This window comes from Saimiri boliviensis, chromosome 8 (assembly GCF_048565385.1).
Source record: "Saimiri boliviensis isolate mSaiBol1 chromosome 8, mSaiBol1.pri, whole genome shotgun sequence".
Lineage (NCBI taxonomy): Eukaryota > Metazoa > Chordata > Mammalia > Primates > Cebidae > Saimiri > Saimiri boliviensis.
The window spans coordinates 21,283,096-21,307,554 of NC_133456.1; the positions used below are offsets into that span (position 1 = coordinate 21,283,096).

General features: G+C 51.3%; 1 protein-coding gene across 4 annotated transcripts in view; it reads left to right on the forward strand.

Annotated features, from left to right (window-relative positions):
- SLC6A6 (solute carrier family 6 member 6) overlaps positions 1 to 24,459 on the forward strand; it is an 84,610-nt gene that overhangs the window by 4,950 nt on the left and 55,201 nt on the right. For 2 of the 4 annotated variants that reach the window (XM_074404093.1, XM_074404094.1), the window contains exons 2-3: positions 9,519 to 9,561; positions 19,839 to 19,971. In XM_074404093.1, coding sequence (XP_074260194.1) covers positions 19,947 to 19,971 — 25 coding nt within the window. In that variant the 5' untranslated portion in view covers positions 9,519 to 9,561; positions 19,839 to 19,946. The remainder of the gene's footprint in view (positions 1 to 9,518; positions 9,562 to 19,838; positions 19,972 to 24,459) is intronic. The other 2 variants (XM_010336928.3, XM_074404095.1) reach the window with 1 other exon arrangement.

Genomic DNA, 24,459 nt, shown 5'->3' on the forward strand with positions numbered 1-24,459 from the left:
TCGGTTTTTTTTTTTCTTTTCTTCTTTTTTTTTTTTTTGAGACAGAGTCTTACTCTGTCTTCCAGGCTGAAGTGCAGTGGCACAATCTCTGCTCACTGCAGCCTCGACCTCCCCAGGCTCACATGATCCTCCCACCTCCCCAGGCTCAGGTGATCCTCCCCAGGTAGCTGGGAGTACAGGCACACGCCATCACACCTGGCTAGTTCTTCTGGATTTCTTGTACAGGCAGGGTTTTGTTGTGTTGCCAGGCTGGTGTCAAACTCCTAGGCTTACATGATCCACCCATGTGGGCCTCCCAGAGTGCTGGGATTACAGGCATACACCCCCATGCCAGACCCACTTTCCAATTTCTGTCACCATAAATTAGTTTTGCCAAGTCTAAATCCTCATATAAATGGACTTGTTTAGTGTATACTCTTTTGTGTCCATTTTTTTCTGCCTGACATTGCTGGGATCCATCTGTGCTGTTGAGTATATCAGGAGTTGATTTTTTTTTTTTTTTTTTAAATCGCTGAGTAGTCTCCCATTGTATGGATGTTCCACAATGCGTTCATCCATCCTGGGTTTTTTTAAAAATTATTTTTATTTTTATTTTTTGAGACGGAGTCGGACTCTGTCGCCCAGGCTGGAGTGCAGTGGTATGATCTCCGCTCACTGCAGCCTCCAGCCCCTGAGTTCAAACAATTCTCCTGCCTCAGCCTCCTGAGTAGCTGGGATTGCAGCCGCCTGCCACCGCACCTGGCCAATTTTTGTATTTTTAGTAGAAACAGGGTTTCACCATCTTGGCCAGGCGGGTCTTGAACTTCTGACCTCATGATTCACCTGCCTTGGCCTCTCAAAATCCTGGGATTACAGGCATGAGTCACCATGCCCGGCCTCATCTATCCTGTTGATGGACATTTTGGTTGTTTCCAATTGGTGGGGGCTATTGCTAATAAAGCTTCTGTCTGCATTTAGGTACAAGTCTTTTTGTGGTCATGTATTTTCCTTTCTCCAAGACTAGACCTGCTGGGTTATAATGTAGATATAGGTTAACTTTTTGAGAAACTGCTAAAGCATTCACTTTTAATTACAAAAGTAATATACCTCAAGTAATACAAAACTGCAGAAACTAAAAAGTGATACTTTCAGATCATTTAAAAAAATGTACAATCTGATCTTCAGCCTGTCCACCTGCCTGATTGACAGTCTATCATATCTGTTTCTTGTTTTTTTGAGATGGAGTCTTGCTCTGTTGCCCGGGTGGAGTGCAGAGTCGTGGCCTCACCTTGGCTCACTGCAACTTCTGCCTCCTGGGTTCAAGCAATTCTTCTCCTGCCTCAGTCTCCCAAGTAGCTGGGACTACTGGCATGCACCACTACACATGGCTAATTTTTGTATTTTTATTAGAGACAGGGTTTCACCATGTTGACCAGGCTGATCTCTAACTCCTGACCTCAAGTGATCCACCTGCCTCGGCCTCCTCCCAAATGCTGGACAGCCTATCATCTCTCTCTTTTTTTTTTAGATGGAGTTTTGCTTTTGTTGCCCAAGCTGGAGTGCAATGGTGTGATCTCAGCTCACTGCAACCTCTGCCTCCCGGGTTCAAGCAATTCTCCTGCCTCAGCCTCCTGAGTAGCTGGGATTACAGGTATGCGCCAACATGTCCAGCTAATTTTGTGTTTTTAGTAGAGACGAGGTTTCTCCATGTTGGTTAGACTGGTCTTGAATTCCAACCTCAGGTGATCCGCCTGCCTCAGCCTCCCGGAGTGCTCGGATCACAGGCGTGAGCCACCTCACCCAGCTCATATCTCTTTCTTAATATAAGGTTATATATTTCCCTTCGCATACAGCTTAAACTATATCCCACAGGTGTCCATATGGATATAGACTCCTTTTTATTACTTACTGGATCAGTTTTCACTTGAGTTTCGATTTCTTCTTCGATCCAGGCATTCTTTGGGATCTGTTTAGAAGCTAGCTGTGGTTTCGTTTTGTTTTTAACAAAAATGGCATGGTACTGTTCTTGGTTCTGCCAGTTGGTCTATTCCAACGGCAGGCCATGTGGACTGCAGCATGTCAGAACGCACGGATCTGCCAAGCCGTTCCGAACAGCCAGCCCACATTTGGGAGCCACTGACTTCGCGTTTCCTGTCTGATTACCCCCAGTGCTGTCAGCTCAGTAAATGAAACACCCTACCCAGGACTTGCCCGGGAGGGTGCAGAGGAGCTGGCTGAGCCCATTCAGCATTCTGAGAAGGGAAGGAACTCATATTTATTGAGCATCCACAGTGCTCCCCCCTTGCTGTTTCAGAGATGAGTTCATCAGAAAAGTAGTTGGCCTCAGCTCACTCAGCTAGGAACGGGAGGAAGGAGTGCTGGACCCAGAGTCCACCTGATGGCTCAGCACATCCTTATCCCACTGGTTGCACTGCAAACATTTATGATGCCTACTGTGTGCCAGGCACAGGGCCAGGGCCAAGAGGGCAGGAATAAACAGCCCCCATGCGCAAGGAGTCGGGGAGATCTGTATCAGGAGAAGGTTAATGAACAATCTAAGATGGTTTATGCCAAGGGCAGGCCAAGGATCCAGTCTGGGAACGCCACCTCTGGTCTGAGGGAGAGCGGCCCCAGGCTGTAGAGTATGGGGACTTTGGGATTGTGGAATCATCCAGTTAACCTTCTCTGTCCACCCACTTTATGGATGAGAACGGTGAGGCCCAAGGGAGGTATTTATCAGCACAGGAAGATAAAGCCATCTAAAGACCCATTGTTTGGCCAGCGTGTGGTTCATGCCTATAATCCCAGTGCTTTAGGAGGCCAAGGTGGGCAGATCACGAGGTCAGGAGTTCAAGACCAGCCTGGTCAATATGGTGAAACCCTATCTCTACTAAAAATACAAAAATTAGCTGGGCTTGGTGGTGGGCACCTGTAATCCCACCTATTTAGGAGGTTGAGGCAGGAGAATCACTTGAATCTGGGAGGCGGAGGTTGCAGTGGGCAGAGATTGTGCCACTGCACTCCAGCCTGGATGACAAAGGAGACTTAGACTCAAAAACAAACAAAAAGGAGCCATTGTTCACAGATGTGGCTCCCCCTGCTCCCCGCTTCCAGCCATACCCATCATTCCCACCATTTGTTGATTCTACGAAACCCCCCTTGGCAGGGAGGGATTTAAGGACAGTGTTAATACCTCTGCCTTAAACTTCTGATGATATTGTTCATGACTCTCAGATCCTGGTTTTGTCACAACTCATGGGAAAGGGAGGTGGGAGGGCAAAGCTCTATCAATCGCAAAGATTTCTTATGGTTTGGCTGCTCAGAGACACCCCCAGAACCCAGGATGGGGTTCCTGGAAAGCTCAGGAAGGAGCGTGGAGCCTAACACATGACGAGCAGCTCTGGCCGCTGTGTAGACTAGAATGTGGCGGGTAGGGAGAGGGCTGGTGGTCGCCAAGAGAAGGGTTGGGCTGGCAGTGGAAGGCTTCCTCCCTCAGTAGGTATCCAAGCAGTCCTGGGCTGGAAGGCAGAGGGCTGAGCCCTCAGGGTTCTGCTGCTGGGTCCTTCCTGACCTGGAGGCTCAGGACCACATCTGCGTGCTCCCTCCTCATGCTGGGATGCCCCGAGAAGCCCTTCCTTTTAGGACTTTTCTTTGCACATAAGTGCCAAGTGACTCCCTGCCATGTTCCAGTGGAAAGTCCTTAACCCGAGGCTGCCAGTTGTTTGGTTGGAGGGGAGGAGTATGGCTGGCCAGCGATTTCAGCAGCGTCATGCCACGTGGGTGAAGGGTGCCGGAAGGGGGAGGTCCTAAGGGACCTGCCCTCTTGCCCCACGGCTAGTCAGCACCATGAGGGAAGACTCAGATCATGACCTCAAGGACATTCATTCCTTCAGAGATGACACCTGGTGTCTCCTCTGCAGGTGGACATCACACCAGCGCAAGACAACAGCCTCCTCACTAGCCTCTGTGCCTCCTAGGGACCTCTCTTTGCCATCCGGGTTCCAGCTCTCTGCATGCCACTCTCTTGCTCAAAAGCCTTCAGTGGCTCCCTAGTGCTTTGTGAAATCAAGTCCAACCTCCTTAGCCTGGCATCGGAGGCCCTTCGCGATCTGGCTCTTGGCCAGTGTTCACGCTCACCTACCGCAGCTTCTTTCCTGTGTTGTAGTCCAGCTGGTTTCTGCTCCTCGCTAGCCCCAAGCATCAGTCTCTCTCAGCCCTGCCCATGCTGGCCCCTCAGCCTGCAAGGCCTTCCCTCCCATCTAAAGGGCGAGCTTGAGCTGCTGGCTCTAGGAAGCATTTTTTGAACCTCTTAACAGTGCCTGGCACGTAGTAAGCACTCAACAAAGATGACGTGAGTTGAAGTGGACTTCAGCTCGCCCTGCTCTGAGCGCTGTGGTCCTTTCCTCTGACCTGAGCTCAGACCTTTATGGTCTTACCTTATACCCATGCACCTGACTGGGGGACACATCAAGGGGAGGGACGGATGCTGCAGCATTTAGCATAGGGGTCTGGCACACAGTGGGTGTTCAATATACAAACTAAGAGAGCCTGATTTCTTCTACTCTGAAATGAGAACCTATGGCGAACATCTGGGTGGCTCCAGGCTTGGAAATTACATTCACCCGTCACCATCCATCCATCTAACAAATACTCGTTCCGGGCCCTGTCCTAGGCCCTGTCCTAGGCCCTGGGGATGTGGCTGGTGAACAAGACAGACCAGTCTGTACCCTTATGGAGCTGACTGTCTGGCAGGGCTATGGATGTTAAACAAAAAATTACACATGCATGGCTAATGCCCTTTTAAAATCAAAGACCCTGCATCTGGCACTGCAACACCAGGCTTAGAATGCCCTTGGCCTCTGGCTTGCTCTGTGACCTAAGTGAGTCCTTTTTCCTCTCTTATCCTGTAAGGGGTGGCCCAAATTTTGTGTTTAAGGGAAATAACTTCTGAATAAAGGGAGAAAAGACCATTCTATCCATGTGGAAGCGTGTGTGACCACATGGGGTGCTGTCCCTGCAGGACTCCTTTAAGGATGCAGTCGTCCTCTTGGTGGCTTTTTAGGATGTCCCAGCCTTGGCTCTGAAAGGTGTCCTGATTTGGGAACAGGAGTTCCAGAGTTACTCTGAGCAGAACTGTAGCAACAGGCTTTTAGTAAAGAACACTGCCTTGAGGAACAATAATGTGGATTCTGCTTCTACCATTGGTAGAAGAATATCAATTAGAACAGACTTTTAAAAAAAGAAAAGCAAAATCTTATCTGGGTGCAGTGGCTCATGCCTGTAATCCCAGTACTTTGAGAGACCAAGGCAGGTAGATTGCGTGAGCTCAGGAATTTGAGACCAGCCTGGGCAACATGGCAAAACCCCATCGCTACAAAAAATATAAAGATTAGCCGGGTGTGGTGGCATGCACCTGTAGTCTCAGCTACTTGGGAGGCTGAGCCTGGTAGGCAGAGGTTGCACTCAGCTGAGGATGCCACTGCACTCCAGTCTGGGTGACAGCAATGAGACAGCATGCCTGGGTGGGGTCAGGGGCCCTGAATTTCTAACCAGCTCCCAGGTACTGTGGACAGTGCTGGTCTGGGGACCACTCTGAGTCAAGGAGATAAACAGTGCTGTTGGGTGCCTCCTGTGCATTTAAAACCAGACCCTGTGTTTCCTGAACATCCTCTCCTTGATTCTCACCAAAGACACCATTATTCTCATTTTGAATACCTGAGGCCCAGCTGAGGGCAGGTAACTTGCCCAAGGTCACACAGCTGGGAGCCTGCCGGCGTTCGCACTGGGCCAGTGCCACCTTGGAAAGGATGCTGTTGGGGAAGCCTTTTACTACTGAAAAGTGTCCTTGCTCCAAAAGCTGCAGGAGGCTTTTCAAGACAGCCAAGTCGGATGTAAATCAGGGGAGAGCCCAGGGCCAGCCAGACTGCTGACAGCGGGGCGGCCTGGGTCACTGTGTCCGGACAAGGCCCACAGCGGGATTTGGAGCTGGCATGCTGCCTGGGAGTGGGGGAGCCGTCAGGGATGCGCTGGATGCCTGAAAGACCAGCCTGGAGACTGCTGGAGCCTAAAGAGGCACCTTAGCCTCTTACATCCTCCCCCATTATTTAGATACATTCTAGGGAAGACGGCTGGCTGGAAGGAGCAGCAATGGGATTGCATGAACTGGGACCTGCTGCTTCCGTTGTTTAAAGACTGGTTCACCCTGCAGCCACACGGGCATTCTCCGTAATCACGGTCTGCTTTGAGGACAGAGAGGGCATGGTCTCCTGCTGGCTGGGGCTTTATTTTCGCACTAAGCTCTCTTCAGCAACTGGGAAACGTAGAAAAGATAGTCTGAGTCCTCAAATGCTGCCCCTGGCCCAGCACTATGGGTATCACCTGGGAGCTGGCAGAATGCAGAACCTCAGGCCCCACCCAAGACCTGCTCAGTGAGACCTCGGGGTGGGGGGGGTGGGGCCTGGCAATCTGGATTTTCAAGAGCCCTCCAGGCAATTCTGCTTTGTGTTTAACTTAGAGAAGGGTTGATGACCTCTCTGGCTGTGTGCCTGCGGGAGGGGTGGGGCTGGGGGAAGGGTCAGGCCTAACCCTTGCCTGTGATAACTAGAGTGACAGGGGCTGAGGGAACCTCAGGTGTTCTGTCATCCACATCCTTCCTCTTTTTCTGTGGTGGGAGCAGTGTGTCAGAGACATACATAAATTATGCAGCAAGTTCAAGGCAGGGTATAGGTCTGGGATTCTTATATTGCAAATGCTGACCATTTGTATTTTATTTTATTTTTTCTGAGATGCATTCTCACTCTGTCTCCCAGGCATGAGCCATCACACCCAGCCCAAACAGGCTTTAAAAATAAAAAAGAACATTTACTGACTCTTTTAACATAAAAGCCCAGGGCCATACTTCAGCCCGAGGCGGAATCCAGGTGCTGAAAGCTGTCATTGGGACTCAGTTTCTTTCTCTCATTTCCAGGCTCTGTGTTGGTCTGTGCCTGCTTCATTCTCCATGGGTGCCCTAACTGCTCATCACCATGGTGCAGCAACCACCCCCCACCCCCCCACCAGTGTAGCCATCTCAAGCAAGAAAGAGCCTTCTTTTTCCCTAGTATTTTTAGCAAAAGTCCGAATCACCACTTTTTGACCAGGCTGATCAAGTGCCTATCATTGAGCCAATCATGACAGCCCCCCTCTGATTGACTAGGGCTGGCTCACATGCCCACCTAGGAGGAGGAGATACAGTCAGCCCATCTAGACCCCATGGGCTGAGAGCAGGCCTGTGTGGGCCTCCTGGTGGAATGGGTTTAGGCTGTCCCCAGAAGGGCCATGGGTGCCAGCAGGCTAGATATGTGGACTTTAGTGCTATTCTTTTTTTTTTTTTCTTTTCTTTTTTTTCTTTTAAGAGATGGGGTCTCTGTCACCCCGGCTGGAGTGCAGAGGTACAATCACTGCTCACTGCAGCCTCAACCTTCTGCGCTCAAGCAATCCTCCCACCTCAGCCTCCCAAGTAGGTAGGACTACAGGCATGTGCCAGCATACTCAGCTAATTTTTAAATTTTATTTTTTTGTAGAGACAGGTCTCCCTATGTTGCCCAGGCTGGTCTTGAACTTTTGGGCTCGTGATCCTCCTGCCTCAGCCTCCTGAACTGCTGGGATTACAGGCATGAGCATACCTGGTCTTTAGTGCAATTCTTCTCCTCCTCTCTGAACTGGGCTGGCCTGGTGTAATTGGTAAGGTTTTGCCCCAAACAAAATTATGCTCTCCTTCCTCTGGTTCTCTTAACATTGTGCTTTAAATAGGCTGCCTTCATCTTTCACTTTATCCCACTTCCCTGTATATGGACTAGGATAGCAAGGTACACGTTGCTACTTCCACCACCCAAACCCATGGCAGACATTACCAATCCACCCAGCCTTCACAGAGCCCAGATTGGAGCTGTGATGGCCTCTCACGTGCCCAGCCTCTAGCCCATGGTTCCAGGCTTCATGAGCTCAGAGACCTTGGCTGAGTTGTCCACTGCTGAGTTTCATGTGCCCAGTGCAGTGACTGGTACAGTAGGTGCACCATAAGTTGTTGACTGACTGTTCCTACCTCACAGGGTCTTGGACCCAGTGGGCGCCAGTGTGAGCCTGTTGAATGTGAGGGCCCTAATGAAACAATGAGGTCATCTAATTTAGGGGATAGGGAGCTCTGGAGCCTGCTGGCCTGGCATTTACTAACACTGGCAAGTGTGCCTCTGGGTCTGGGAAAGAGACTGCCAGGGCTGAGCTGCAGCTACAGCAAGGAAAGGGGTCCTGGAGGCCTCTGCCTGCTCTCCCAAGCACACTCTCTCACGCCCTCTCCCCCAGAGATACCCCTGCCCATCTCTGCTAATCCCAGTTTAACAGTTCATTGAAAAGATCTCAGTTGAGAAGAAACCATTTCCTAACTTTGTACACTTAGATTCCAGGAATCCAGGAGAGCCTTCCAGCCTCAGGGCAAGGAGCTTTGCTGGTAGGAGGAGGTGATCTGCCCCCAATTGCCTATTTCCCAAACTGAGCTTCTACTGAAAAAAACAACAGAACAAAAAAAAAAGTCTTCCGGGTTATGCACTTCTGGGACTGCTTGGCTCAGCAAAGCTCAGCAGATTTCCTGGGCACAGTGATTCTTACCCCTGAACCGGTTGGTGAGGACCACATTACCCAAGGATCTTCTTCAAGGCCCCTCGCTCTAGCCCTGCTATGTTCGTGTGCCCCTCAAGAATAGTCAGGCCACGTGACTGAGCTGGTGGGGCACTCAAGAGTGTGGGCTTTCTCTGGCTGGGGCTGTGGAGCAGCTTATCCATTTGCAGTTGAAATCTGTCTCCCTCTGACCAAGGGTAACATGCTGGTTCTTGCTGCTGACTGAGTTTTGGGAACCTGGCATCCAGAAGAGGGGCATGTGTGAGTGAGAGTGCATGTGTGTCCCATGTGGGTCTGTATGTGGCTGTGAATGTGTGTGGCTGGCACAGGCAAGTGTGTGTGGGGCTGGGAGTCTGCATATGATTACACATGTGTCTGAGTGTGTCTGTGTTTGAGCATGTGTTGGCACATGTGAGTCTGTGTGTATGAGCCTCAGCATCCTGGCCTTCCATATGGGTTGGTGAGCCCCTCCCAAGCACATGTTTGGTTGTTACAAGTGGGTGGAAGAGCTGGGCATGGTGGCTCACGCCTGTAATCCCAGCACTTTAGGAGACCGAGGCAGGAGGATCACGAGGTCAGGAGTTCAAGACCAGCCTGGCGAACATGGTGAAACCCCCATCTCTACTAAAAATACCAAAAAAATAGCCAGGTGTGGTGGCAGGTGCCTGTAATACCAACTACTCGGGAGGCTGAGGCAGAAGAATCACTTGAACCTGGGAGGGAGAGGTTGCAGTGAGCCGAGACCACGCTACTGCACTCCTGCCTGGGCAATGGAGCGAGACTCTATCTCAGAAAAAGAAAAAAAGTGAGTGGAAGATCGGGGGCCCTGTGCACAGTCTGCATCTAACCTGATGTCTTCTTTCCATCTCTTCCTCTCTTTGCAATAGATCCAGAACCAGAACCACAGCCCCTTCTGAGGAGCTTCCAAACGTAAGTGACCTTGGACCTCCCGGTGGGATGGGTGTCTCACACTGTGCAGTGACCCGAGGTGGGGGGCTCAGGAGCTCTGTGTCTCCTCCAAGCTCTAGGAGGAGAAGACAGGATCCCTAAGGCCCGCAGACCTTGTCCACACCTCACCTCGAGGTGGCAGGTCCCTTGGCCTGTGTTGGCCACTCTGTGCCTGCTTGGTCCTCAGCCAGGCTGTGCCAGAGAGGGCACAGGAAGGCCCTGCAAATGCGTCAACCACTGGTTTCAGAGACCCAGCCTGGGCCCTGTCCTGGTTCTGCTGCAGAGTAGCGTGGGGCAAGACTGCTGTGGGGAGGCGGCCCTCGCTGAGTTGATTCTGAGGATTGGGGGTCTGAGCTTGGCTCCGTCTCTAATCTATTAGAAATTTGTTGTTTTGAGGCCAGGTCACACTCTGTTGCCTAGGCTGGGGTGCAGTGGCGTCATCAGGGCTCACTGAGCCTCGACCTCCCTAGGTTCAGGTGATCCTCCCACCTCAGCCTCTCTAGTAGCTGGCACTACAGGCATGTGCCACCATGCCCAGCTTATTTTTGCACTTTTTGTAGCAACAGGGTTTTACCATGTTGCCCAGGGCACGGTGGCTCAGGCCTGCAATCCCAGCACTTTGGGAAGCCAAGGCAGGAGGATTATTTAAGGCCAGGAGCTCAAGGCCAGGCTAGGCAACATATTGAGCCCCGTCTCAGCAAAAATTAAAAATAAATAAAATTATAAATAAACAAATATGCAAAATGGAAAACCTTTGCTAAAGTTGCAAGAGTATTACAGTGGCCTCGCATTATGCCCTTCGTTAAGATTTTCCCATGGGTAACATTTGCCACATTCACTTCATCTCTTTCTCCCTAATATGTTAAATAAAAACAGCCATGTGAATTTTATTCCATTTTTGCTGAATCATTGGGGTAAATTGCAGGCGTGATGCCCCTTAACCTCAATCCTTCAGGTCTTTCATAAGAGCAAGGCCATTCTCTTATATAACCCTGGCACAGTTACCTACCTCAGGAAACTGATTTAACATTGACGTGATTCTGTTATCTATGGATCTTAATGGCATTGTGCTGATGGTCTCAATGTTTACAGCAGCTTTATTTTTCTTTTAGTTCAGGATCATCATTGTGTTTTTAAAAAGGGTTTAAGGGATGTCTTCTTCACTGACTTAAGACATTGCCTACTCTAGGGGCTTCCAGAGTCTTTTAATCCTCGGCATTCATTAAATACATTTTACAATGGGATTTGGCCTGTGTGCACACATATGCAAACATGCCTGTGAAACTCAAACCCTGAAACTGAGGTTCCTCAGATTATTCTCATACTCACCATCCACTGTGCTCTGGTCTGCGTTCCATTTTGTAAAAATGATGGCCTTGACCCCTTCCCTTGATGTCAAGACCCACTGTGGACTCTGCTTTGGAATTTGAAAACTCTGGCTTCCTGGGCAGAAATTTCTAAGGGGGAAGGTTAAGCTCCCACTGGTCCAGGGGGTTGGGATTGGTTGAGGTGGGGTCCCCTTGAAGCTGGGACCAGACAGGCATTCATTTGTAGCCCAGAGCTCCTCAGCCTACTGCTGCTTGCGGCTGGACCAAGCCCTTCCTTTTCATCAAGCCCCTCAGGCCTAGAACGCTTAGTCACAAGCAGCCCGACCCCGGGGAGATGGATTCTTTGCTCTGTGACATTGGGCAGGTGTGTTCCCCGAGCCAGCCGCTAGGCAGGCGTGGAGGTGACCTACAGGATGCTGGCCTCCAGAGTCATCATCATCGTAATTATAGACGTCAATAATAATTGCTAATACTTCCTGGACTCAGCATGCTCCGATGGTGCTGAGAGGTTTCATGTATTAACTCATGTATCTCTCTGTCAACCCTAAGAAGTTGGGTGTGCTCTTGAAAAAACATGACATAAATTTATTGAGTGCTTCCTGCACATTGGACACTGCTAAGCATGTCACAGACCCACACACAGCCTCCTCTTGAGCCCTGTGGGGTGGGTGCTGATGTCATCCCCATTGTACAGATTGGGAAACTGAGGCTTGGAGAGATGAATTGATTGTTCTCAAGGTCACATAGCTAGGAAGGATTTGAATCTAATTGAGCTGACCCTAGCCCACTTCCTCAGGCTGGGAGCGGCCTCTGGTTCCAGCCCCTTCCTCTTAAGGCCTTCCTCCTGGTTAATGAGTAGTCAAGGGCAGCTGGGGAATGAGACTCCTGCTGCTGAGAGGCTGGAATGTGAGTTCTGCTTCCAGATAAAGAGTCTTGTGCAAGGGGCCCTGCCTGGGCTGGCAGCTTTATAGGCAATAAACAGAGGTTGCCAGTTCTTCTTTTTGAGGCTTGCTGATGTATTTGCATGTGGGAGCCCATTTTATAGAAGAGCCTGAGAGGCAGGTTTGCCCTCAGATTTATCTGATGCCTCCTCCAAGCAGCCCTCTTGGCTTACACTTTCTGAAAGGACTCCTTGTCCCCCTGACATAGCAGGGATGTCTAGAAGAACAGGGTAGAAGAACAGATGCTGTCACCTCTGAAGTCTGAGCACTGATGGTGTCCGCCCTCCTCGCTGGGCACGTCACTTGGGGGCTCAAACCTTCCGGTTCTCATCTGAGAAGGGGCATGATACTGATACGTGAATTGGTTGTTCAGTGGAGCCTGAACTTTAGTGGACTAGCCCAGAAAAGTGTTGCTGACAGGGAGCAACCCATGTAGTAGAGTCCATGAAGCTGGGGAGTCAGGCAGTCTCTAGTTCAAATCCCAGCTCCAGCTCTACTGGCTGTGTGACCTGCAGGTGTCACTGAACTACCCTTTCACCTCACCCCTAAAGTGGAGCAATAGTGGCACCCAGGAGGGTTAGAAAGACAGTGATCCTGGGATTTTGAGGTGGGGGTAACCTCACCACTTTTTTATTCTTTTGAGATGGAGTCTTGCTCTGTCACCTGGGGTGGAGTGCAGTGGCATGATCTCTGTTCACTGCAACCTCCACCTCCCAGGTTCAAGTGATTCTCCTGCCTCAGCCTTCTGAGTAGCTGGGATTACAGGCACCCAGCACCATGCACAGCTAAATTTTGTATTTTTAGTAGAGATGGGTTTCACCATGTTGGTCAGGCTGGTCTCGAACTCCTGACCTTGTGATCCTCCTGCCTCAGCCTCCCAAAGTGCTGGGATGGGATTACAGGTGTGAGCCACTGCACCCGCCCAACCTCACCACTTTGTAAGCACGGTGAGGATAAGTGCTCAAAAGGCCTAGCACATCAGTTTCAAGCACCCCACATGCAGTTTCTCATTTTGCACCCCAAAGTGAGCCCCCCAGAGCAACTCCCCACCCCCTCAGCTATGGGGCCAAGTCCAGAAATCAGATTCACCTTCCTGGTGCCTGGGGTAATTTAAGGAAGAAAGGAGATTCTTAACAGGGAGACCCTCTCCGGGCTTGTCGTGAGATCTCCCATGGGGTGTCTGCCCCCACGCCCCCCAACTCATTGTAAACTGGTAGATGTAGGGGGTGTTAGTATAACAGGCCTATGACTTCCAGTGTTGTCAGAAAAGGCACCTCAGTCCTGTTCAACAAGAGTGCCAACTTCAACATTCCCTTCCTGGAAGGTCCAAGACCATAATAAAATGGTATATATTGTTTACTCTGATTATTAAAGTCATGTATTTTTGACCAGGCCAGGTGGCTCATGCCTATAATCCCAGCACTTTGGGAGGCTGAGGTGAGCGGATCACTTGAAGTCAGGAGTTCAAGACCAGCCTGGCCAACATGGTGAAACCCCATCTCTACTAAAAATACAGAAATTACCCGTGCGTGGTGGTATGCACCTGGAGTTCCAGCTACTCTGGAGGCTAAGCAAGAGAAAACAAGCTGTTGGATTTGGCCAAGTGGCCAGTTTGCTGACCTGGTTGTAAGCAGTGATTTGTTGAATAAACCAGCATTTATTTAATTAATTCCCTAGTGTTGGGAAATTGGCTGGTTACAGTTTCCCTGTCTTGTAAACCACTGTGCATTTTGTTTGTTTGTTGAGACAGGGTCTTGCTCTGTCTCCCAAAGCTGGAGAGCAGTGGTGTGATCCCAGCTCACTACAGTCTTGACCTTCCAGACCCAAGTCTTTCTCCCACCTCAGCCTTCTAAGTACCTGGGATTACATGCATGCCACCATGCCTGGCTAATTATTTTTTGTAGAGACTGGGTCTCACTATGCTGCCAGGCTGGTTTCAAACTCCTGGGCTCAAGTAATCCTCCTGACTTGGCCTTCCAAAGTTCTGGGATTATAGGCAAGAGCTTCCACGCCCGGTCTCTATTTTCAACTGTTGTAAAAGGCACATAACGTAAAGCTGACCATCTCAACCACTTGAAAGCATACAGTTCAGTCGTGGGAAGTAGATTTAAAGCGTTGTGCAGCCAGTCTCCAGAACTTTTCATTTGGCAAAACCAAACCCAGTGAATGCCTTTTGAGTGGGCGTCTTTACAGGTTGATCTGGACAAGAACTGGGCTTGCTGTTCGAATGGGGTGCACGTGTTTGAGATGCTGGGCATGTGTTGATGAATCATTGACCCTACAGAGGTTGCCCTTATTTACACTCTGGCCTGATATCACTGACAGCCCTGGGGCATCGAGATGGAGTGGTAGCACCTCCCTGGGGAGCTCCTGCCTTCAGGACTTTAGGAAACGGGATTTAAAACGATTTATCCTAGAGAAGCAGCTCCCAGTCTGCCAGCCTTCCTCATTTGGGGAAGACAAGAAAAACCAGTAAGCAAAAAATATCTCTGAATACTGGGCCAGACACACTCCACCCTCTAGAAGAGATGTGCTGGTAGCGCCTGTACTCAGGGGTCCCCTGAGCCTCAGTGTGAATGTCATTCGATTTCTACCCTGCTCTGTGACTCTGGGCACATCCTTTAACCTCTCTGTGGGCTCCAGGGTCCTCTGTCAAAATGGGCCTGATGTAGAAGCTCCCTTCTCTGGCTCTGAGGGTCAGGAAAGAAGAACTATGAAAGTTCTTAGCCCAGGGACCGGCACATAGCAGTTCTTCAATAAATGATAGTTATCATTGTCATTGCTATTATTATTGTGATTATTTTTGGCACCTCTATCTCAGAGAAGTCTGAATATATGCATAGTAGTCACATCTGCAGCCCTCTGCAGTTTGCACGGTTTACCCAGCTTTGATACCTGCATCATCTTGTATGGTAGTTATTATTGCCCCCCATTTACAGGTGAGAAAACTGGGGCTCGGGAAGGCAATGAGAAACTGGAGGTCAGCCACATGTCAGGACAGGGAGCCTGGGTTTAGCCTGTGTCTTTGCTTTGGTCTTGCACATGGCTGCTGCTGGGAGATGGGGCTGGGGCAGGCAGGTGCCTCCTGTCTGGCCTCAGCCTCGCAGGATACCTTGGGCCTCAGGTGGAACGAGGATGCCTTGGATGCAGCTTCTTGGCTAGGCTCTCGGACCCAGCAGGGGGAAGAGGGGGATTTATTTCTTCAGGGAGGGGCTTTTTCAGAATTGGCGGGGACTTTCGGGACCTTGGCTGCCTACCTCAGTGAAATCTGAGGGGAGTTCCTGGAAGGCATTTCCATCTGTCCATGTGTTCTCAGTCAGTGGACAATTAAGTCCAGAACCTTGGTAAAGAGCAGTCACCTCCAGGATCCCTGGGGCTGCAGACAGCCTCGGGGGTTTTGGGGGGCTGGCTCCTCAGGTGCCCAGGAAGGAAGGTGCCCTGGGGCAGACCCAGCTGCCCGCAGGAACCTCCAGGGTGCCTTTGTCTACTCCTGTCTCCACCCACTTAACTGGAGGAGCTGGGACAAGTCCCCAAACCTCTGTGTGTGTGTGTGCGCCCTCTGATTCGCAATGTGAAAACGAGTGAATAGAATAAATCATTTATTCCCAGGGTAGGTTCTTGGGGTAGCAGTGCCGAGCTCGGGTGAGAATCTCCACCTCTTCGATTTAGGAGCTGGTGCCCTGGTCTGGGGGGCTCTCCTCCGAGCTTAGGGTCCTCCTCTGTCAGGCACAGAACATGTGCAGCACAGGGCTGGTGCCCAGGCCCCTCCCCAGCCTGGCTGCTCAGTAGCTCACCCTCTGGGGGCCTGCACTCAGGCCACCTGGGCTTCCTGTCATTGCTTCTCAACCCTTCCCTCGTCCCAGCCAGAGGTGGATGTAGAGTCGCATCCCTGCTCTTCTGCCTGTCAATTCCTAGCAGCAGCTCAGCTCCTGCGTCCAAATCCCCATCCTCACTCTTACTCTTCTTGCTTCTTACTCTTACTTTTAACTCTGGGCCATTGTGTTACAACCGACTCACCCTCCCACCTCCTTTGCTACCTCTGTCACAGGGAGGGGCTAGGTTCTCATTTGTGTTTTTGGGTTCAGTTTTCCTGAGACCTCTGCTAGTCTCACAGCCTCGAAAGTCTTTTCTGGGCATCCTGCCTGTCCCTGACAAGGGTCTGTCTCTTGTCTCTTAAGTTACTGGGGGCCCAGAGAGACCGGATTCCAATGAGGAATCCAAGACTGGGTCCACATCAATGAGAAGGTAGGCAGGATTGATTAGCAATGTCTGTCAAGGGGGCAGGGTGGGAGGAGGTGGCACGTCCACATGACACCCTTAGTAATGGGCACTTGCTTTGGAAAAACTGTAGAGGAGCCCAGAGGACTTCAAAAGGACTCTACAGCCAGCAGGCAAGAGGTCTTCTGGATGGGAAAAAGGAGACAGAGTCTCTCTGGAAGGACAGTGTGCCCAGGGTAGCACTACTGTGCCAGGCCTTCTCATGCCTCGGTGTGATCTCACACCTGAGATGAGTGTGAGGCACTCACACATCAATGTTGCGGGACAACATTCATTCACTTAGTACTTAATGAGCAACCGCTGTATACCAGGCACAGTGCTAAGTGGAACAAAGGCCCTAAAGATGCCGTTGGTGTAGAGCCAGGAGGCTGGGCCTCGTCTCAGGTGGGTAGAGGGAAGCTGTTTGTGACTGTGGGCTCCTGAGTCATTCTGCCTCCACTTTTTCATCCACCCTTCCTTATAACAAGCCTCCCGAGGCTCAGAGAAGTGCAGTGATCTGCTCAAGGTCACACAGCACCTTCAGACCTCAGGCCTCTGCTCCTCTCAGAACCACCCTTCCTATTGTGGGGCTGTCAAGAGAATAGTCTTTGCTGCTGCTTCTTTGGGCAAGTCCATCTTCTACCTGTGCCTCAGTCACCCCATCTGTAAAATGGACCCTATGATATCTACTAGGTTAGCAAGTGGATATACGAGAAAGCAATTTGGTATTTTGAAAAGACCAAATGTGTCTTATTTATTAATATTGGCCATAATTCAGGGGAGATTTATTCTCATTTAACAACCCAGGCATTCAGGGAAGTCTCTCACCCTAAAAGAGACAAAATCAGGGAGTGTGGCCTTCTGTGGGCCAGGCAATCCCTGTGCAGCCCAGTCCGGAGGCCTCACTGCTGGGTTCTGGACCTGCTGGATGTTCCGGGGAGAAGGGTTGTCCCAGATTAAGGTCATGGAGTCAAGACCTTTTGTTTCTCTTTGGCCTTTCTAGTCCATTTGAGGAAGTCACCTTTTTAAACCCCTGCCAGCTCTGCTGAGTAGGGGAAGGGCCCCGGCAAGAGTGTGTGACGTCAGGGGAAGTTTGGGGAAAATCTCTAAGCATATGAACATTGAGAATTGAAAGTCTGATCAGTCATTTAAAAGTTACGGACTTTTGCTGTGGCTCAGGCCCCAGCTGTGGCTGAGGACCCAGAAATGAGCTGCCCTCTGTTCAGCCTGGGAACGTGTGTGGGAAGATGCTACAAGTCAGGACCCTGTCAGGGGTGGGGAGGGTCTCTTGAAGGTACTTTGGGCACGCAAAGTCTTAAAAAAAAAAAAAAGCTCCCAGAGGTCTTGAATGACAGAAATATGCCAATTGGCCATCAGACAGTGAGGCCATTCCCACTAGAGGAAACAGCCCAAGGAAAGGCCTAGTAGACAGTGGAAGCCTGGAGTGACTTTCTAGAAGCCCTAAGGAGTGCAGCTTGGCTGGGGTGTGTCCTGCTCTGGGCAGTGGGGAGGGGATGGGGTGGGGGTGGGGGTGGGGGTGGGGGTGGGTCTGGCTCAGTGACCTCGAATCTGTTCAGAGTGATTGGTTTTGATTCACTTTGGGGAACCAGCCCAGAAACAGGAATCCTTATTTCATGGCTCCAAGTGCCTCTTAAAGGTAGTGCTTGTTGTTTTGACAACTGGCTTCTGAGCAGACAAACCCTGCCTTCACCCAAACAGGAGAATCGCAGGCGCGGCCACAGTCCCCAGAGGAAACCCACTCTAACGAGATGTCTAACCCAGTTTGCTGACTCACGTGGTTTTGGGAGCCCGTGAAGTGCATTGGGAGGGAGGGGATGGGGACGCAGCACTGTCGAAGGAGGCTCCGTTGAAGCTGCCTGTTTGACACACAACACTGGATGGAGAAACCGTTTAGCTGGTATTTTCCCAGTGAGGCAGTTCTGGAGCACAGAGGTGTTTGTTTCTGCCTCTCCCAGCACTTAGCTGGATGCTAAGAAGGGGTGGAGTCAGGGTCGTGTTGGTCGAAGGAGGGCATGAAATGAAAGATGGCTGATCTATCTCGAGCATGGAGTATCCTGTTTCTCCTGAGAGTAAATCCAATTGTGTATTTGAGGCACTTCCTTGTACTTTCCTTGTGTAATTTGAGATGGCCCATTTTACAGATGATGCAACTGAGGCCCCCAGGGAGAAGTGACATTCCTAGGTCACACTTGCAGCTGGTAAGGGGTGCAGTGTTAGGTTCCGACTAAAATCTTCTAGGTGATGCAGCATAGGTGAAGGGTGGAACTAGGCAAAGCTTATTTGGGAAACAGAGTCCCGCAGGAGCTGCCTGCACTGGTAATACAGAGCCCAAGCAGCAGAGGCAGGGAGGGCCCCTCCTCCCCACTTACATTATGGGGAGGAATTATGTAGAACTCGGCCATCTGGGGGTCAGAAGGAGCTGCTTGACCAAATAAATAGGTGGGTCAATTAAAAAGGACGGATTTCTTGGCTATATATAGTTGTGGCCTAAATCTCAGGTATCCTTGCCCCCAAGGAGTAAAGGGAGTCGTTTTCAGAGGGCACAGGCTATGGACCGAATAAGCTGATTACATCCTGGGGATGGATGCTTTGCAGGAGTGAGAGGAAGCTCCAAGGAGGTGAGAGGTGGGTGGGGGACTCAGAGGGCAGAGAGGGAGCAAGCCAACAATTGCAGTTCCAAAATGATGCTGCTTGAGAGACCACCCTTGGATTCTGCTCCTTCCCCTCATCAATTTACTTGAGATTAGTCACACCCTTGGATATCAGCCACCTACTTGCTCAGGCCAGTCTGAATTCAAATGACTAAACATTTCTTCCCTAGCCTTCGGGGTCAGTATTTAGTAATCACAGCCGGTATGCAGAACTCTCACCAATTATGAGTATAATTAAATGGGAAGATCCGTGCAAGCACTGAGCACTGGGCCTTGAGCAGACGGGGCTGTTAGCGGCCGCTCCTGTGATTGAGACCAGCTGCCACCCAGCTGGTAAAGACACTTTTGATCTGGGCTTATTCAGGAGACCTGGATTCTAATCCTTGAGTTAATTTGAAAGCAATTCCCCTGCCTCCGGCGGTTTCAGTTTCCCTGTGTCAGGTTGAAGGGGAGCGACTTCCTGGTGTCAAAGGTCACAACCAGGCGGTGCCCAGAGCCTAGTGGTTACGGATCCAGACTCCAGTCAGCCACTTCCTGGCTGTGCAAACTTGGTCCAGTCGCTTATTGACTCTGAGCCTTAGTTCCTCATCTCCATTTGGGTAAGTCCCCCCGCCCCCTGCCCCCCGCCACGTCTCATAGGGTGGCTGGTTAAGTATTGAGTAAAATAATATGTCCACATGCTGATTCCTGAACCTCACACGCACGCACGCATCGCAGGGAGCTGGGATTGCCCACAGGGTTGGAGGATTTTGCATACATTTAACACATTTCGAGTGTGCTTTTAAGCCCCATTAGACTAAGATGCTACAAAGGCTCACTATTTTTGGACTAATTAAGAGAAAAGTAAGCCGCTGTAATCAGTGAAACATGATTTAAGGAAGGAAAAATATATTTAGCATGATTAAAACATTTCTATTAGCTAGATTCTGTAAAGTGCCATCACAGTACCAGACACACTATGTCAGCTGTAGTTGTTGTTATTTCAGCTATACAAGAACAGGTGGAATTAGAACCAAGGGTTGCTATGGCAATAAGCTGAGCCCCTCCTCATCCCTACCTAGGAGGAAGCTGGCCCCACCCAGAGCTTCCTGTGGTCTTAGTGGGGAAGAAGAAACTTCTGGACCGGCTTCCCAGGGGAGGCTGCACCTGAGGACTGAAGATGAGCAGGAATGTGTCTTCCAGGGCCTAGGAACGGTAGGACCTCCCAGAGACAGAGTGGAGGTGGGGATCTCTGTGATAAAGGAACCCCTCTCTGGTGTTCTGCTGCAGAGCGTCCTTATGTGGTGTATTTTCCTGGAAAACACAGCCTTCCAGCACCCAGCGCTGTGCTGGAAGGGGCATTGTGACCTCCTGCTCAGATATTCTGAGGCACAGAGGCTGAGTGCTAGGTGTCGTCCACACTCTCTGGCTGCTTCTGTGCCTCAGTCTCCCCTGCCTCCAGTGAGTAAGTGGTTTTTGCCTGTCCACTCATCGTGTCCCCTTCTGTTTACAGAGCCTCTGCCCCTTTCCAGAACCACCCTGGGCTCCCTGCTGTGATCATGCCCTGTGGTCGCCGGCAGCTTCAGTCACCTGAGAAATGGGGTTCAGTGGGCTCTGCCCGCAGGGGGAGTGTGCAGGGGGCCAGTGTGGGAGCTCTTTGGTCATACTTAATTCCTGGCAACCTGGGTGGCCCTGTCAGAGCCCCAGTGGGACAAAGGTCTTCTCCAGAGGCCCGCAGCTTGGAGGAGGGCATGGCTTCTCTCACTGAGGATACTTGCACAGGTTGCCCCTGCAGACCATCAATGAGAGCCTCTGTTTTCCCACCTCAGCCCAAATCCTTGCCAGAGGCAGCATCTCAGTACCTGAGCTGACCCAGGGTGGGTCGCCAGGTGGACAGGGTTGGTGGAACCCTCCCTTGGAGCCAAGAACCTCCATGGAGTTTGGGGCTCTGTGTTTTCTAGGCTTGGGAGAGAGCTCCCCAAATCAGTAGGGAGCCTCATTAGCCAGCCTTAATCTCTTTCCTGAGCTGATTTTGTTTGATGTTTTGCCCAAGTGTCTCCCAGTTTGTTAGCACCACCATTCCCAACCTCACCTGACTTTAAGATTCACTTGGGAAGCTGGTTAAACAAGATGGATTTGTGGGCCCCCACCTTGAAAATTCAGTCAGTAGTCTGCAAGGGTCCAGGTGTCTGCATTTTTAGCTAGTGTCTCAGGCAGCTCTGCTGTTCCCCATGTGAGGATTTTGGTCATCCACTAGTCCCTCCTAAGATTCCAGAAACTTCAGCAATGAATGACTTTAGAGATTATAAGGCCCGTTTACAGGTCAAGAAACTGAGGTTTCCCAAGGAGAGATTTGAATTTTATCCACAATTGTTCAGTTCTGAATGAGAGTCCAGTGTCTGGTGGATGGTGGGGGTGATTCGAGCTGGAAGATGTTAGAAGAGTCTTGGGTGGGCAGGAAGGACTTTTGCGGGGTGGTGACACTTGGGTCAGGGTCTTCAAGCTGGGTGGGATCTACCTAAATGGAAGAGAACCCACAGACTTGAAAGGGGCAGTGCCAGGGAGACTCATGCTGGGCAAAAGGAGAAATAAGGTGGCAGAGATTGGGAGCAGGGCAGACAACTCTAGTGAGCCTGAGATTCCAAGAGGAGAAGTTTAGATTGTTATCCAGGTAGCTGGGAGTCACTGATAGTTCTTGAGCTGGGGGCTGACATGGGAGGCTTTTGGGGTTTGCTAGAAACAAACCTGGCTAAGCAGGTGGGAGCAGAGGTCAGGGCATGCCTCCAAGGAGTTTCCAGGGGTTTCCAGGAGGCCACAGCACAAGTGACAGGCCACCAGCAGGTATACCATGTCCCCAGCACTCCCGGAGCTTAGGCAAAAGTGCAGTGGAAGGTTCAGGGAGATGGCTCCCACTGGGGGTTGCCCTGGGAGGTAGCCTCCACACAGAGGAAGACCACAATTGAGAAGTATCAGTCCTCCCTGCAGCCCAGCCCCACCCGAGTATGGACTGTAGTGCTGAGCTTTTCCTCTGGCCAAGCAGTAGCTGCTGTTAGGCACCATCTTATAGTGCTGGAAGTCGCTGCCTCCTCTGCACCAACATCTGCCAACCTGACAGGATGAGATACGACCCTCAGCCAGCCAGGTTTGGAATAAGAACTTACATTCACCTCTGGTGCCCACGGTATCCCACCAGGTTGGGGTTGTCGGGAATGTCCTGCCCTCTGCCACATCTTTCAGGCCTCAGTTTCCTCTCTGTGAAATGAGTTCCTGCCAGCTCTGGTGGGGCCATCTGTGGAGGAAACTGGAGACTGTAGCTTTGTCCTGTCCTTGATCTGCTGTGGGGCCTGGGCCTGTTTCCTCATCTGTGAAGTGTGCTTGCATGTGGATGTGCCAAGACCTCCGAGGCCCCGTAGTGAGTCTTTGATTTTGTGTGGGATCCCAGGGGACGCCCTGGCACTTGGCAAACCTTTAGGGACAGGAAGAACTAACTTCAAAGTCGTTATTGGAAGATGCTCAGAAGCAGACATATTGTTGTTGTTCATCTGTAGAGTTTTGACCATTTGATGGGAAATGGTGCTCAGAAGTTGGGAGCACATCCTGGTCCCCCCTTCCCCACTGTCCACAGCTCCCAGTGTTTGCCATTGCAGTTTGCTCTGCTGCCCGTAGAGGAGCCCTTAGAATGCCTGACATGGGAGGCTGTTTGTCTCTACATGGAGTGTCCCCAGAGCCCTGAGCCCTCAACATTCCATCCGACAAATCCTCATTGTGCTGGGCCTTATATTCTAGATGTCAGGAAGCAGGCCCTGGGTGACTGGGGAGTGACAGACAGCGACAGTACGGGCTGGGAATGCAGGGAGAGAGCTGTCCTGGAGGCTGGCCTATCCAGGCTGTGAGGGGTGCCTGCTCATTAGGCAGGGGAAGAGTGGGTGGGGCTGAGGGCACAGCACAAGCCAAGGTGTGGGGGCCTGAGAAAGCATGGTGTGTGCTTCAGCAACCCTGGGGGTCTTGGGCCGGTTCTGGATGGTGGAGGGACCTAGGAATCGGCTTCCAGATAAGTGGAGCAGGCCTCTGTATTCCAGAGCACAGCGGCCACCAGTGACAGACAGTGCCAGTTCTCCACCCCATCTTGCTAAATCCCAGGCTGTTTGGCTCCTCTAGCGCCACACTCTGGTTGAGCTGAATTTCTGAGTCTGAGTCAGGTGGGGCGGAGGTAGGAAGGAAGAAGAGGAGAAACATGTTTAAAAGAGGAACAAGGAATGGGAGGTTGTTTGCAAACATTTAATGACGGAGGAGTTTCACATAATGTGGACGGGATATTGTGTCCATTTGAGTGAGGGTAACACTGAGGCTGAAGAGAGAAGATGACTTGCGCAAGGCTGTATGGCAGAGCGCCCTGACTGGCAGAAACCTGGTGACAGAGTTGGGGGTGGCCCGGCCCCTGCACGCACACCCTTAGCTGACTCTCTCACTGGGGCCTGTATCCTTCCAGTTTCCATAGAGCAAGGGAGTGGCTGCCTCTGTTTGCTTTCACAGCCAACAAGGAGCAGAGCTTTAGGGTTCTTACAGCTTTAAAGGAGAAGGTCAAGAAAATGGCAACCAACCTTTCTCTTTTCTTGAGTTTCTTTTTTGTGGCCTCCAGAAATAATCCTGGGCTCTGCAGAGCCTGTTTCAGGCTCATGGTCTACCCTACCCTGCCCCCATTTCCGGCAAAACCAGGCTGAGGGCTGGGCTGCTAGCGAAGCTGACAGCAAGAGTGACAGGCCTGTCCTGTCGCTGGTGAGTCAGTGCCAGGAGGTGGCTGCCTGCTGACTCACCCACTCCTTCCGCAGGCTCCAGGGGCCCCTGCAACAGCCTGACTCCAGCCAGACCTGGGCCATGGGGGAAGCCGATGGAAAAGGGGCTTGGCTCCCTCCAACCCTTCGCCTAGCCCCTGTACCCTGGAGCCGGGCTGCAGGCAGCATGGCCGTTGTGCTATCATTGGCCCAAACAGCATAGCAACAGGAAAACAACCCCAAAACCCCAGCCTTAAGAGCAAGTCTAACAGTGCACGACTCCCCAGGTCAGGAGCCAGGCTTTGCGGAAGCCCCCATGTGCACAGAACCTGCAGGTGTGCCCACTCGGCCCTGCCTCTGGCTGTGGAAACAGGCCTTCGAGTACCCAAGGTAGGCATCATGGTGGCCCTCCCCGAGCTCCTCCTCCTCCTCCAGCCCAGCTGTGGGCACCAAGTGTCCTGAAAGTCTACTGAGTGGTGTCCAGGGTCCCCTCAGACAGATTCCAGGGACTTGACCATCCTCCATGCATCCAGCTGTCAGGCCCAGCTCTCAGGGATTCTTTGACCAGAGGTGTCTTTGAAGACTACCCTTAACCGGACACGGAACCTCATCCTTCTTCTGAACTTGTAGAATAATTTTTGTTACTTTAACAAAACAAGCACCTCCCTCCTTCTCTAGATAGACATAAGCGCTGTGAATGTGGGAAGGTGACACAGTACCCCTGTGATGGCCCTGGGCCAGGCATGTAGCAGGTACTAGGTCAGCCAGAGCTTTTGCTCCCTCTGGCCACCTCACCCAGGGAGAATCACCCCAGGTGGGCGAGTGCCTGCTCAGAGCAGAGGGGGTAGGTGACTTCCCCAGAGCACATGGCAGCAAAGGATGACCCTGTTCTTTCAGAGCCTGGCTTCAACCGTGAAGCCGGCAGGGTTTG